This window comes from Staurois parvus, unplaced genomic scaffold, assembly GCF_062004578.1.
Source record: "Staurois parvus isolate SC_StPar_1 unplaced genomic scaffold, SC_StPar_1.0 ptg000011l, whole genome shotgun sequence".
NCBI lineage: Eukaryota > Metazoa > Chordata > Amphibia > Anura > Ranidae > Staurois > Staurois parvus.
The window spans coordinates 8293691-8309766 of record NW_028317807.1 but is presented as its reverse complement, the minus strand read 5'-3'; the positions used below and the strand labels follow the sequence as shown (position 1 = coordinate 8309766).

Below are 16076 nucleotides of genomic sequence, written 5' to 3'. Positions count from 1 at the left end.
ACTTTGTTTTGTAAGGACAGAACAAAACTTCTCTCCATTCCCCTCACAGACTTTCAATGCGAGTTTCACTACAAACACCACCTCGCCCTCCCCCCCTCCAGGCGCCCTTCGCTTTGTTCATCTTCCAGCATCCCACCCTGCTCCATTCCCTCATCCCTCCACCCCGGACCGGCCAATCAGAACGGGGGCTGTGTAGAAAAACAAAGGCGCTGATTGGACGACTCACTGCCCCGGAGTCCTCGCCCTCCCCGCTCAGCCACGGGTTTGTGAATGGGGGGTCTCGCGGCCGGATTGGAATGGTGGGCGTGGAGAGAGGGAAGCTTGGGCGGAGACCCCTCCCCCTTTTCCTTGTTCCAAAGTTACGCCCTCTTATAAGGAGAGCGGCGCTGGGCTCGTGGAGTGGATAAAGTGAAAGTGTGGGGAGAGAGCGGCTAGGCTGGTGTACAGACAGGCCGAGACACTGTGGACTCATACTGGGAGCCCGCGGCCAGCTCGTACCGCTACCAAGTGTGTGGCAGCCCCGGATTAGCCAGCGCCTCCTGCTGCCCGGAGAAGCGCAGTGCACCCCACTTGTTGCTGCCGAGAATGGGGAGAGCGGGGCGCCTATGGATCGTGCTGCTGCTGAGTGTCCTGGGTTCGGCCGCTCAGCCCTACCACGGAGAGAAGGGGATCTCCGTCCCGGACCACGGCTTCTGCCAGCCCATCTCCATCCCACTGTGCACCGACATCGCCTACAACCAGACCATCATGCCCAACCTGCTCGGTCACACCAACCAGGAGGACGCCGGGCTGGAGGTGCACCAGTTCTACCCGCTGGTGAAGGTGCAGTGCTCGGCCGAGCTGCGCTTCTTCCTGTGCTCCATGTATGCCCCGGTGTGCACGGTGCTGGAGCAGGCCATCCCGCCGTGCCGCTCTCTGTGTGAACGGGCCCGCCAAGGCTGCGAGGCCCTGATGAACAAGTTCGGCTTCCAATGGCCGGAGCGGCTTCGCTGTGAGAACTTCCCGGTACACGGGGCCGGTGAGATCTGTGTGGGCCAAAACACCTCAGACACCCCGGCCGGACCTACCGCCAACCCAACCCACTACCTACCTGAGCTCATCACCTTCCACCCCCACTCCGCCCGGGACTTCACCTGCCCCCGTCAGCTCAAAGTGCCCCCCTACCTGGGCTACCGCTTCCTGGGGGAGAAGGACTGTGGGGCCCCCTGTGAGCCCAGCAAAGCCAATGGACTCATGTACTTCAAGGAGGAGGAGGTCCGCTTTGCCCGGCTCTGGGTGGGCATCTGGGCCATCTTGTGTGCCATCTCCACCCTCTTCACTGTGCTCACCTACCTGGTGGACATGAGGCGTTTCAGCTACCCTGAACGACCCATCATCTTCCTGTCTGGATGTTACTTCATGGTGGCTGTGGCATACGCCGCCGGATTCCTCCTGGAGGAACGTGCTGTTTGCCTAGAACGCTTCTCGGACGATACCTACCGTACGGTGGCCCAGGGCACTAAAAAGGAGGGCTGCACCATCCTCTTCATGATCCTCTACTTCTTTGGCATGGCCAGCTCCATCTGGTGGGTCATCCTGTCCCTCACCTGGTTCCTGGCAGCTGGCATGAAATGGGGCCACGAAGCTATTGAGGCCAACTCCCAGTATTTCCACTTGGCCGCCTGGGCTGTCCCAGCTGTCAAGACCATCACTATCCTGGCCATGGGCCGAGTGGATGGCGACATACTGAGTGGGGTGTGCTACGTGGGCATCAATAGTGTGGATTCCTTGCGTGGCTTCGTGCTGGCGCCCCTCTTCGTCTACCTGTTCATTGGCACCTCTTTCCTGTTGGCTGGTTTTGTCTCTCTCTTCCGCATCCGCACTATCATGAAACACGATGGCACCAAAACTGAGAAGCTGGAGAAGCTGATGGTCCGCATTGGGGTGTTCAGTGTCCTTTACACGGTGCCAGCCACCATCGTGTTAGCCTGCTACTTCTATGAGCAGGCCTTCAGGGACACATGGGAGAAGACCTGGCTCATGCAGACCTGCAAAAGCTTTGCCATCCCTTGCCCAAACCATCACTTTGCTCCTATGAGCCCAGACTTTACTGTTTTTATGATCAAGTATCTGATGACCATGATTGTGGGCATCACCTCCAGCTTCTGGATCTGGTCAGGCAAGACCCTGCAGTCCTGGCGCAAATTCTACCACAGACTAAGCAACAACAGCAAAGGAGAGACTGCTGTATGAGCACTGAGAACTTTTCTGCTCCCTGGAATGGAGTTAAAGGGACTTGCCTATATTAATGGTACTCAGTAACTGTGGATCTTGCCTTGACAAACTTCTTGACTCAATGCGGAGCTTCCCACAGAAACCATTCTACAGGAATAGATCCAGGCTTTGCAAGGAAGCACTGTGATTGATTTTATGTGGACAGCGTGATCATATTGAGGGTCCTCATGCAGACTTTTTTTTTTTTTTTTTTTTTTAAATCCTGTTCATGAGATTCTTTATTGCAGTCTGGCTCTTTACCCCGGTATTCCAGATAATCTACTTTTTATTTTTTTTAAAGGAAATTGGAGACCTCTAGGGATGGCGTCTTGTCTTCAGTACTGTGCTTAAGCAGTGAGTGGTTCTCCAGTGTTGTGGAACTACAAGTCGTAGCATACCCTGAGCTTCAGATGATGGGTTTGTAGTTCCACAGCACCCGGAGAACCACGGTGTGTCGAAACTCAATTTTGTTTGTGGTTAATCCATTTCTGATGGCCAAAGGGGTCCACTTACTAGGGTTGTATACAGCATAAAGTGGAGGAACAGACCTGACATTCTTGCATTTGTCATTTACTCAGCTGCCGGGCATTTGATTTTTGTGTTTACCTAACAGATCTAGTCTTGTGGTTGGTAAATAGGTTTGGTCCTTTAAGCACCCTGCAGGCAGTTAATTAAAGTTCTTCAGAGTGGGCTTCACCTACCCAGCAGCTGGGCAAATAATGCCTTTTGGTGTTACAGTCTCCCACTGCTATGTCAACAACCTATTCACACAGCTTTAAATCTTCATACAGACACTAAAGTTACATTTTTTTTTTTTTTTCAGTCATACCAAATTATATTTTTCAGTCTTATGATGTGTATATTTTATTTCATATCATATGCATTTGCTTTTTTTTTTTTTCCCCCAATTTTAACTCTTCTCACTTTGTAAATGTGTTTTATAATACGAGATGCAGCGTTCTGGCTGGGTAGGTGAGAAATGGTTAAAAGAGTTTAGACTTGGGGCCAGCAACACATTCCTTTTGCAAGGCTTTGCTATCTTCTCCAGCTGCAAATGGGGTTAAAGCATTTCCTCTGTAGACAAATGCCAAATTGCCTCTGAGATTCCTTTAAATCTGCCACCCATATTTGTGTGGGTAATAGCCTTAATATTAGGATTTTACTGGAATGTTAAAACGGGCTCTATACAGCTTATTTTAATTCTTTTAAAATACATTATGCCTTTTTAATGTTCTATATAGCACTAGCACAGCAAGGTTTTATTTTTTCCCCCCTTTTTTTTCTTTATTTTATGATTCAACAGAGGGGTCACCCCAGCAGACTACATGTGAAAGGTGACAAAAAGTCCTCTATTTGTCATGTTTACATTTCATTTGATCTTCTCTAGTAGTATTACACATTTAATATTTGCTGCTGTCACTTGCAGAATACATTTCTGTGGTGGCAATATTTAAATTGATTATTAAATTACTGTTAGCATTTTATTTCATATGTGAAATGTTTCACCTCAGTGCCACAATGTCCGGTACATAAGAAATCCTAAATCCCGCCCCACTTTATTTTCTATTTTTTTACTGAATTTAGTTTTTTTTTTTTTTTTTTTTTTGTTTCATTATTCTAAATATCCAGGGAGTTGCAACAGTTGCTGCATAATGTGTATTTTGAAAGTCAAATACTATGTATGACATTAAGAGACTATTTTATAACTTGATTTTTTTACGCGCATGACAACTATCTGCAAATGAAGACATTGTTTATATATTTTTTGTAAATAAGTGTAACTTTTTGTATGAAGATATATATGTATTTATATGTTTCTAAGCCTCACTTTATCTTGTGTACAGTTCACTAAATAAAGCCTACATTTAGGTATCTTTTGGTTGCGTTTTAATTTAATTCTAGAAAAACTAAGTAGGTAAAAAAAAGTATAATGTGCAAAAACAAAATGTTGGCTTTAGTAAGGATTCAATTTTTTTTTCTTTTTGAGGGGGGGGGGTTGAGAAATATGTTCCAAATATAGGAAGCACTTATTTATATTATATATTTCCATATATAGCAAGCAATTATTTCATGGAACATTGTTATGTACTGTACTATACCAAATCTGTTTACATTTACTCTCCTAACTACAGTACTTTTCAGTAAGCTTCACATATGTAGAGTTTTAAGTGCTATTAACCTAAGTTGACCTGAAATTAAAAAGGGGAAATAAAGTGAAAGCCTACTTGTGCACTGGAACAGTTTTAGGATATTAAAAAAATAACCTAAACCAGTTTACTATATTTTGGTAGAATTGGACATCTTTTGAATCTCAAATTGAGTCTAGTCTTTGACTACTGCATGTTAGTGTGATACTTACAGCCTGCAGGTGTCACTGTTACTGTAGTTCAATTGTTGGCTGTTGAGCTTTCCCAGGCACCAAATTATTGCACGCCATGGGATTAATTTATTAAAGGATTTTTTTTTTTTATGCAGTCATGTAGCAGTAGATACTTGATCAATGCTGCATATGACAATTTGAGTTAATTGCTACTGTACTGGGCTCAACGGTAATTTATTTTATTTATTATTTTTTTTTTAAATCACTTGGGCACCAGAAGATTTTACCCCCTTCATGACCAGGCCATGTTTTCCTATTTGGCACTACACTAGTTTTACTGGTAATTGCACAATCAGGCAAAGCTGTACCCAAATTTTATATCCTATTTTTTTTTCACACCAATAGAGCTTTCTTTTGGTGGTATTTGATCACCAATGGGGTTTGTATTTTTTTGCAGTATATAAAAAAAAAAAAAAAACTGATCATTTTGGAAAAAAAAAACTATTCAATTTTCAGCTGTAAAACATCCAATAAAAAAACTACTTTAAATTTTTGCCAAAATGTATTTATGCTACGTTTCTTTGCAAAAGAAAAAAATCCCAATAAATGTATATTGACTGGTTTGTGTGAAAGTTATAGTGCGTTATGGTGTGTGTTAGTTGGATAGGTTTTTTTTTTTTAAATATATACTAATGCTGGTAATCAGCAATTTTATAATGGGACTGTGATAGTGTGGCGGGTGGCACAATGGCTTAGTGGTTAGCATTTCTGCCTTGCAGTAATTGGGTCATGGGTTCGATTCCCAACTATGGTGCCTCCTGCATGGAGTTTGCATGTTCTCCCTGTGTTCTCGTGGGTTTCTTCCGGGTACATCGGTTTCCTCCCACACTCCAAAGACATGCTGGTAGGTTAATTGGCTCCTGTCTAAAATTGTCCTAGTTTCATCCCTGGCCATGCGGGATCTCCTGCATGGTAGGGGTTGGGGAAAGGCCTGGCAACCTACCCTGTAAAATAATTGCTAAGAGAATTCATGGAAAAAGTCCCTTACAAGTGATGGTCCGTGCAATCGCCAAGGGTCGGATATGACTAACTGACTGGATAGATAGTGTAGCAGGCAGTCTGACAATAACTGATGCTGGGAGGAACTGACATTGCCAACGACATTAATATTATACACTGTCACTGTACTAATAACACTGGCTGGGAAGGGATGGAGTTAACATCTAGGGTGATCAAAGGGTTGAATGTGTGCTTAATTATGTGTAATGTGTGCTGCTTTTACTAATGGATCTTTAACTTTCTCATCTTTTGCAGGGGTGAGAAACCGAGAGATTGTTCTCACTGTATAGAGCTCTGTAATTGTCAACACAGAACTTTACCTTGCTATACACAGCCGATCAGCAGGTCTGTGAATTATTGGCTGGGACGTGCTGACAGCCTCCTGCTCTGTAAAATCACAGTGGGTGCCAGCCAGGGGGCACACATGAATGTGCTGGAAACCTGGAAGTAGGCAGCGATGTATGGGTATGTCACTTTGCCTACAGCAACCGCCCAGCCACAGTGTAATACAGGTGGGTGGTTAAGGAAGGACCCAAGGTTTTTGGGCTAATTTTCTAAAGGTTTAAAACCTGTTTACTTGGCAGTGTGAATGATAGGAAGGGGAACCTGGGTTTATGGAGTTCTCACTCATTAAAAATGACTTCACCCTATTATTTAAGCATTGGAAACATTCACTTTAAGTGAATTTTTTTTTTTTTTTTTCCCTTTTTTCCTTCTGAGGGACAATGACCATATTAAAGAAAACCTGCATTAAAACAATGTGCATGTAGACTTTGCTGAGCTCATGACAATGCTGGTTGCCTGGCTGGCATGCTAATCCAGTGGATTCAATCGCTTTTCAGGGAAACTTTTCTCTGAACAGTATGCAGATCAGGAGTTCTGACTATATTGGAACATACTTGGTCAGGTTAGTGACTAGAACCAAGAGACCACTAACCTTTTTAAGACAGAAAATGCTATCCCCAGAATTTCTTACAAATACTTTTTTTTTATTTTTTGTATCTGTATAATGCTTAAGGCCCCTTTCACATGGCAGTTCTCTCTGAGTTTTTTTTTTTTTTTTTTTTCCCTTTTGGTCTGTTGTCTGAACAACAGACCAGCAATGCATTCCAATGGGCAAACTGATGTAAATGGGCATCATTTCTTTATATTTGTTTTTCGGCTGCTTCTGTTCAGGTCTGTTTTATTAAATGGCACAAGCCTGTATTTTTGTTCTGTTTTATATATTTAAAAAAAAAATGGATGTGAAAAGAACTAAAAAGAAGATAGATGTTAGCTGAATCTGTTTTCTTAGCAAAAATGTGAATGAACAGATGACGCTAACAGTGAACTTAACCACATTCTATGGTGTATGAGCTCTTTTTGGGGTTCATAACATTTATTAAGACTGAATTTGCTGTTAGCCACTCAAAACTGACTCAAATCACTGTTTTTATAGGCAATCAACTTTTTTTTCTGAAATAAGACTCCATTGTGGTCGCTTGTCAAAGCAGTAGATCATGTTTGCTTTACAAAGCGAATTTTTACTTGGCTTAGTGAATGTGGTGAAATTTCACTTTACAAAGTGTACCCCATTTTCTGTAGAGCTTCCCCTCATTCACTAAGTGAAGGGAGATCTCCCTTACAAAGTGAAGATTCACTTTGCTAGGTCAACAGTTTCTTTTGCTAATCATCCCCAATTTCTGCAAAAGAAAACTACACTTTTGAGTTGAAATTACCAGCAATAATTGTGTAGGAGATGGTTAACTGCTAAGTGCTCACGTGAGATGAAAGTCAAACATGCTTGAAAAGATCTATAATCTGTTCATAAGAAACCTCTTGGAGAGAACTGTTTGAGTTGGGATTTAAATTTGCAGGTCAGCCACTGTAATAAGTACAGGTACTTCTCTGATCTTTCATTGTATCTGATGAAAAGAACAGTCCAAGTTTAGCTGACCTAACAAATGATTTAAAGGGGATCGATCACAAAAAACACTTGCATGGTTAGGCTCTCCTGCAAGTAGCTTTTTGATTCAACAGCTGTGCAGTAGCTCCAGAGCAGCTAATTGGTGAACTGTAACTATACTAAAAGCAGCGAGTCTCTATGATGACAATCTCCCTTCCCATTAGGTCCTGTATTAAACCTCTCAAATCTAAACCAGTAACTTTAAATTCCACAAAGGGGCCCAAAGCTTGCTCTTACATAAGCTGAAGCCTGTATGGAGTGGTTGTTAATAGCAGCCAAAAAAAGCACATGCAAAGCAAATATATTGGAAACTAAAAGTAATAATCTCTGACTTACTGTTACTAAGAACGTAACCCTTAAAACGGTAGTAAACACTCCACTTTAGGACGGGTAAGCCTGTAAAAAGGTACAGTGTATGGCTCCTAAAGGTTCAGTTTTTAAGAGATATTTATTTTTGTGGCGGCCAGTGACATCACCAGTGCACTGCACTCTGAGTGGACAGCACACTGGAATATGCGTCCTTTAAAAGCGTTAGACTGTGACCGTGACGCGGGAGTGATATCATTGCAGCCTGGCCATTCAAACAGCTGGAAATCACAAACCCAGAAGGAAGACTAGGTAAAGATGGAAGCGGTGAGAGCGTACCATTGTAAGGCTTTATTTTATTTCAGATATTTATATACCGCTGTCAATTTACACAGCGCTTTACATATATATTGCACATTCACATCAGTCCCTAACCCTCAAGAGGCGTACAATCTAAGATCCCTAACTTTCATACGAGGGTAAATTCAGACAAGATCCAATTAACCTACAAGCATGTCTTGGGAGTGTGGGAGGAAACCAGAGTAATCCAGAGAAAACCCGCACAGGGAGAACATACAAACTCTAGGTAGGTGGTGCCATGGTTGGGATTTGAACCAACAACCCTAGTATTGCCAGGTGGAAGTGCTAAACATTTATCCACTGTGCTGCCTGGATAAGTATAAGTATGTCATAATGTGCTAGTATGTGGTGCATACTATCACATTATGACTTAAACCACCCAAGCCCAATTATTTTCTTTTTGGACTTTACTACCGTTTTTTAATTTAAATTCTTAACCTAAAAAGTTTACTTTTTCCAGAAAATATCCCGTGCAATCCAAAAGCCCCAGTAGATATAAAAATATGCAGCTTTGTAAAATATTCATTCATTTTATGACTTTACCTGTATGCTATATGCTTGCCCCTGGAGGCCTGCTCATAAAACTCCCAGTTAGAAATCTCCATGTCCTATCTTATTGTTAGGACATGAAAACCATTGTTTTTCACTCCAGTAATGCTGTGATTGAGCTTCCAAAAGTTTCACATCTTGGCAACAAGGCAGGACATGAGGATTGCCAGGTAGGAGTTTTTCAGCTAGGCCTTCAGGTGGGCCCAGATGGCCTACAAGTATTATAATAAAAGTAATGAAAATTTTACAAAGTTTTAATATCTACTGAGGTCCTTTGACTACATATGCTATTTTTTAGGAAAAGATGTTCCTCTTTACTATTTTTTTTCCATCCTTTATTAAAGCAGAGCTATACTCATCTTCTCCTAGTGCTGCGGTGTCCTGGAGCTCCCCTCCACCTGCTGACATCTTCAGCTGGATGGCTTCCAGGTTACATATAGTTACATAGTTAGTGTGGCTGAAAAAAGACAAAAGTCCATCCAGTTCAACCATTAAAAAAAAAAAAGAAAAAAAATGTTATCCTATACCCACAGTTGATCCAGAGGAAGATAAAAACCCAGCAAAGCATGATCCAATTTGCTCCTGCAGGGGAAAAAAATTCCTTCCTGATCCCCCAAGAGGCAATTGGGTATTCCCTGGATCAATGTTGCCTATAAATGTTTGTTAGTATCCAGTTATATTCTGTGTATTCAAGAAAAAATCCAGGCCTTTTTTAAAGCAATCCACTGAGCTGGCCAGAACCAACTCTTGAGGGAGTCTATTCCACCTTTTCACAGCTCTCACTGTGAAGAAACCTTTCCATGTTTGGAGATTAAATTTCTTTTCCTCCAGATGCAAAGAGTGCCCCTTTGTCCTCTGTGATGATCTCAGGGTAAATAGCTCTACACTGCGTTCACTTCAGTTCCTCTAATCTTTCCTCACAGCTGAGCTCCTCCATGCCTCTTATCAGTTTAGTTGCCCTTCTCTGTACTTTCTCCAGTTCCCCAATGTTCTTTTTATGAATTGGTGCCCAAAACTGAACTGCATTTCCAGATGAGGTCTTACTAATGATTTGTACAGGGGTAACATGATATCTCTCTCTCTGGAGTCTATACCTCTTTTAACCTCCCTAACGGTCTGATTATGTCAGTATTTCTGTGCTCAAAGCGGTACATTTTTTTGCATGGAAATATGTATTTTTTTTATTGTAGGCCTGTAATTTTTAAGAATAACTCACTGAAATCTGTCCGAACAAGAGTCTAGTAAACATCCCGGGTATGTTAAAATTTGAAACACAAAATCATAAAATATAATTTAATAAATAATCATAAAAAATAATAATATATTTTTAATAATAAATTTATATATATATTTTTAATAATAATTTAATTCAATAATATAATCAAACCAAAAACACTGAAATTTGAAATATAGCGCCAAGTTTGCACATCACTGAGCAAAGTCGCAGAATCGTTTTCAGTGTCTGATGACGAATTTCCCCACAAATCATTATCACTCAATTCTGCAAGTAGTTCTAATTTACTATCGCTGTTCTCTAGCTGGTCTAAAACCGCTTTTGACATAAAGGGACGCTTTTTGGATGCCATGGACGTTTCTCAGTTTCCAGGCAGAAAGAACGGTAAAAATGCAGGCAGAGCACAGGACAAAGCAGTAGGGACAAAATGTATATGAAATGGTTTGATACAGTAATGTTTTGCTATGTGATTTTAGTGTATTCAGTGAATGTCACTTTTTCACATTTTAAATTTCCCGCTGTTCCTTCCCCGTACGTCCTGACGTCGCTGGGAATGGAACCCAGAAGACTGATGCCGGCATCGGCCGGAGGACATTGCCGGGGACACTGCAGGAGGGACATCGCGGGAGTGAAGGACAAGGCAAAATAAGAAGAAGAGATCCCGGAGCAACCCTGCAAGGTATTCCCGAGTGTAGCTCAGGGTTACCGCTTGTGGTGCTGAAACTTTACCCCGAGCTACACTCAGGAATACCTCCAGGGAGGTTAATACAAGAGATGATTTTGCTCGCTTTAGAAACCGCAGCTTGGCATTGCATGCCATTATTAAACTTGTGATCTACCAGAACTTCCAGGTCACCCTCCACCATTGATTCCCCCAGTTGTACCCCCCCCAGTATGTATGATGAATGCATATTCTTAGCCCCCAAGTGCAGAACCTTACATTTATCAACATGAAACCTCATTTGCCACATAGTTGCCCAATTACACAGTGCATTGAGGTCAGCTTGTAAGTTGAAGACATCCTGTAAGGACGTTATTCCACTGCACCAATTATTGGCCATTTTCACTCCTTCAAGCAGGTAAGGAGCTTTATTCCAGAAGTATGTCAAGTCTGCATTAAAAAAAATACTGTTTACCATTTTTTTTTTTTTTTTCAGAAAAGTTCTACTTTAAGTGTTCAGCAGGGTTTCTTCACAAAATATACTGTACTAGACTGTGCTGCACTGGCAAAGGATGGGTCCTGCACCACCATCCACCCTTCTTATATAATTGGGAGCTGGTTGCTTCTTCCAGGTTTTTGCAGCTGGCCCCGAAGATGTGCCACCAGCTTTGCCTTCCAACAGCTGTGTGTATTTAAGTGAATATATCGGTGTGTCAATAGTATCTACAATAACGCCAAAATAATATACTTTCTCCCCCGAAAGTCCAAATCTTTCAGCACCCAAACGTTCTAAAACACCAGTGGATGTGATCATTTTCTTCTTTGATATTCTTCCTCCAAAATGTGAGAATTCTTCTTATTCTAATAAACCTCAAAAGAAAACAATTATATTCGCACATAGTGCATTATTCACAATATGTGATATGCTTCACAAATGCACTTCTGATATGTTATGATGCCATCGGAGATCATATATACTCTATTCAATGCTGGTTGATTCGTACTGTCTGGTAAGGTGCATGATATATGAGGTAGCGGTTTATGTGTTCACATACACTGTTGAGTTGTTGAGATGTGAGGGAAGCACATGAGAGTGTACATTGTTTTAAGGATATTACACTATGGTGTCCGTTTATCAACCAGCAGTAATAGATCACTGCTCAGTTCTCCAGCATTCTCAGAAGAACACAGTTCTCCTGTGAATGCCGTTTATGAAGCATATGTAGATCAGTTCTCCAAACGAAGGGAGAATGGTCTACAAACGCTGGAAAACGGCTGATTTTACTATAATCTCGTGAGATTACAGTAAAAGATCAGTTTACTAAACAGAGGTAAATTATCGCTGCTTAGGTGTCCATTTATGACACAGAGAATAGCTGCGATTCAACAGATCTCAGCTATTCTCTGGTCATTCACAGTTTATGACACGCAGGAGATCATGTCAGCCCTTCGCTGGAGATCTGTGTTCTCCCTCCAGATTCTCCAGCCCAGAGCTGGAGAATCAGAGGGACCGAAAACTAAGCAGAGATAATTTACCTCTGTTTAGTAAACTGATCTTTTACTATAATCTTGAGAGATTATAGTAAAATGAGCCGTTTTCCAGAGTTTGTAGACCGTTCTCCAGTGTTTGGAGACCGTTCTTCCTTCGTTGGGAGAACTGCTTCATAAACTGCATTCACAGGAGAACTGTGTTCTCCGAGAATGCCGGAGAACTGAGCAGCGATCTATTACCGCTGGTCCATAAACGGACACCTTAGTTTGCAGTCCCTCCAATTCTCCAGCTCTGGGCTGGAGAATCTGGAGGGAGAACACAGATCTCCAGTGAAGGGCTGAACATATTCTCCTGGGTGTCATAAACTGTGAATGACCAGAGAATAGCTGTGATCCTCTGAATCGCAGCTATTCTGTGTGTCATAAACGGACACCTATATCTGATTTCTTCAGAGGTGCTTCTCCTCCGTAGAAGAGGACAGATTGGGAAGTGGATCACAGAGTGATTTGAAAGTGCAATTGGTCAAAACTTTTTTCAAGTTCACATAGGGTAAGAGTAAGGATGACAGTTATTTAGAAGTGGACACAAGGTGCAGTTTTTGCACGATTTGTCACGAGTTTGGAAGTGCGTTTTGTGAGGCATATCACATATTGTGAAAAATGCACTATGTGCGAATATAGTTTTTTCTTTTGAGGTTTATTAGAATAAGAAGAATTCTCACATTTTGGAGGAAGAATATTAACCACCTCCCATCCAGCCGTTGTATATAAACGGCCAGACGGTGGCACTGCAGGGTCGGGTGGCCGTTTATAAACGGCCTCCCCGCACCCTGCTTGTGTGCGCTCCCTGGGAGCGCACAGCACCGCGATCCAGTGCCCGCTGTGTCCTCCAGACACAGTGAAACACCGATCATCGGACGGGACCTCAGCACATGCAAAGTAGTAAGCAAGATGTCACTTGTGACATCATTGCTTACTATGTGTGAAATCTTTGAATGATCACAGAGGTCACATGGTACAAGGCTATTCACAACAGCCTTGTACCATGTGACAAGCTGTGACCAATCACAGCTCGCTCAGTAGTTCTCAATGGCTGTAAGAATGCAGACAGAGAGAAAGAGAATTGATTGCTTTTACATCCTATATGGGTGTAAAAGCAATCAGTGTAAAAAAAAAAATCTTCATCATCCCCCACAAGTAGTACAGTGTCACCATGGTGACACTGTACTGCTAGGGTGACACTATGTAAAAAAAAAAACATAAATAATAATATAAAAATGTAAACAAAATGTTTACAAATTATAATTTTTGGTTATAAACTAATTTGGCTTATTTTTTTTTTTACTAAAAAGATAACGGAATAAATTTTGGCCAAGATTTATGATGAGATATTATTTATTTGCAAAATTTTATAAGAAAAACACTTTTTTTCAAAATTTTTGGACATTTTCATTTATATTGCAAAAAAAATAAAAAATCCCAGCGGTGATTAAATACCACCAAAATAAATCTTTATCTGTCTCAAAAAAATGGTAAAAAATTAATATGAGTACAGTGTTGCATGACCGCGCAATTGTCATTCAAAGTGTGATAGCGCTGAAAGCTGAAAATTGCTTTGTGTATTTGCATACGGGTGGGGACTTGCATGGAGGAAAAATGCCTGGTAATCTGACAGTAATAAATTCAGCTACTAAATCTTGTTGTGGACTAACAACACACAGCATTTGTGCAGACTGAATGGTGTCAGCACTGCTCACATGTGTTTTGCTAAACTATGCAAACTCTGCAATGTTCTCGTTCTCTACAACATAAAGACTAAGCCCCCGGTCACATCGGGTAAGATTTGGCATGCGATTTGCATGGCAGGCTACTTGGAAATCGTATGCAAAGTCACACCCTATTGTCTGCTATTAGAGCGGTAATATCAATGCGGTTCCGACTTGATCGGAGCCACACCGATTTCTAAAGTAGTGCATGCACTACTTTTGTTGCAATTTGCATAGACATCTGTGTCAGATGTCTTGCAAATCGCAAGGAAATTGGCAGGTCACCCGATTTTGCAATCATGCGACTTTATTGTAAGTCGCACAATTTCTAAATCGGGTTTGATGTGACCGGGGTGTAAGGGGCATATTTATGAAGCAGTGAATATGACATTCAGTAACCATTCTCTGCAGGTGAATTGTCCAGGTCCATGTGTTTCAGTGACATGGATTAACCCAGAGATGACTCAGGCCTGCCACTCCTTGCTTGCGGGGAACGAAACAAACATTAAGGGCGTGATGCACGACATAATGTCGACATATTCCCTTTAATCTGAAAGTACTTCTCTACTCGGCTGATGATCGCATAACCCAGTCATTACAGCAGCACAAATCAGCCGATTCTTGACGCAAAAATCCGGTGGCCTCAGTTACCCGGCTGTATGAAAGGGACTTTAAAGTGGTTCTAAAGCCTGAAGGTTTTTTTTTTTTACCATAGTGCATTCTCAGCATTTAATGCAAAAAGCCATCTGTGTGCTGCTCCCCCCCTCCAGACCCCCTCATTATTCTTACCTGAGCTTGATCTTGATCTAGAGATCTGCATGAGAGCTTTCTCGGCTCTCTTTCTCCTCATTGGCTTATAGCCATTGTATCCCACTGCTGCCAGTCACAGCCAGTAATGAGGGAGAGGGGGGTAGGGCTGAGCTGCACTCTGTGTGTCAATGGGCACACAGGGCGTGCTTGGGAACAAGCACACATGAGTTCCCCCATAGCATGTGATTTGCTATGGGGGCACTCAGCAAGGGGAAGGAATGGACAGCGCCAGCGGGGGACCCGAGAAGAGGAGGCTGGGGGCTGCTCTGTGCAATACCATTGCACAGAGCAGGTAAGTATTATGTGTTTTTTTTTTTAATAAAAAAAAAAAGAGCCTTTACAGTCACTATCATGTGTTCCTGATCCCTAAATCTAATATACATTTATAACATCTTAGATTGTAAGCTCCAAGGAGCAGGGCCCTCCTAACCCTCTTGTATTGAACTGTATTTTTGCTGTATTGTCTCCCTTTATATTGTAAACCACTGAGCAAACTGTTGGCACTATATAAATCCTGTATAATAATAACTAGAAAATGATCACATTTAATATAATTGTATTGTGCTGATAATATGACTCATATAGTATCATTTTGAAAACCTCTTGCAGGACATTTCGCCTTATCGGCCCTGCGGCCACTGCTCTTCTCATTATTACCGATTATACATTGTCGTTTGTGTTGCCTTGATATGATCGATATTTTGTTGATATGTTGGTTACTCGACTTTTGGACATCTGCCTGTACGCTGTATTTGTACCTCTTTTTACAACAAAATAAAACATATTGAAAAGAGAAAACCTCTTGCAAAACACAGTACCCAAAAAATTTGCTATAAAAGAACTCAGCCATAATTATGTTACCAAAAGCTACTGATTCAAAAGATGGTCATAAACATTGTAAGAGAAATCTGACCAGTGTATTATCTGGTGTGGTTAGAAGTAAACACAATTCCTTGATAGGACATCTGTCAGTATCACAGACATGACATTGTCATGACTATGGCCAACGTTACATAGACAAGATTGGGCAGATTGTTGGAGGAGACTCACAATAAATTAAACAGTGGAGATACAAAATGTATAAGTGCTGGACACCATAGCTTGCCCAATGACAGATGACCCAATTCCCTCATTTCGGCTGTAGTTGTTCTTCAATGGACTGATTAATCTCAGTTAGGTTTTCTGTGTTCTGTTTAAAAAATAAATGCAGAGGTGACGATGAAATAAGTAAAGCAGACAGTTATGGTAATTCTAAAGCTTTGCTGTAATGCAGAGCTACAGTTATGTGTATTCTAGTTATTTAAATACCTTCAACCAACAGA

At 41.6% G+C, this 16076-nt stretch overlaps 1 protein-coding gene across 1 annotated transcript; it reads left to right on the top strand.

Annotated features, from left to right (window-relative positions):
• Nucleotides 1–393: 393 nt before the first annotated feature.
• On the top strand, nt 394–4125 carry FZD7 (frizzled class receptor 7). The gene has a single exon (XM_089670516.1). The coding sequence runs from the start codon at nt 586–588 to the stop codon at nt 2230–2232; it is 1647 nt and encodes a 548-aa protein (XP_089526642.1). The 5' UTR covers nt 394–585; the 3' UTR covers nt 2233–4125.
• The last annotated feature ends 11951 nt before the right edge of the window (nt 4126–16076 follow it).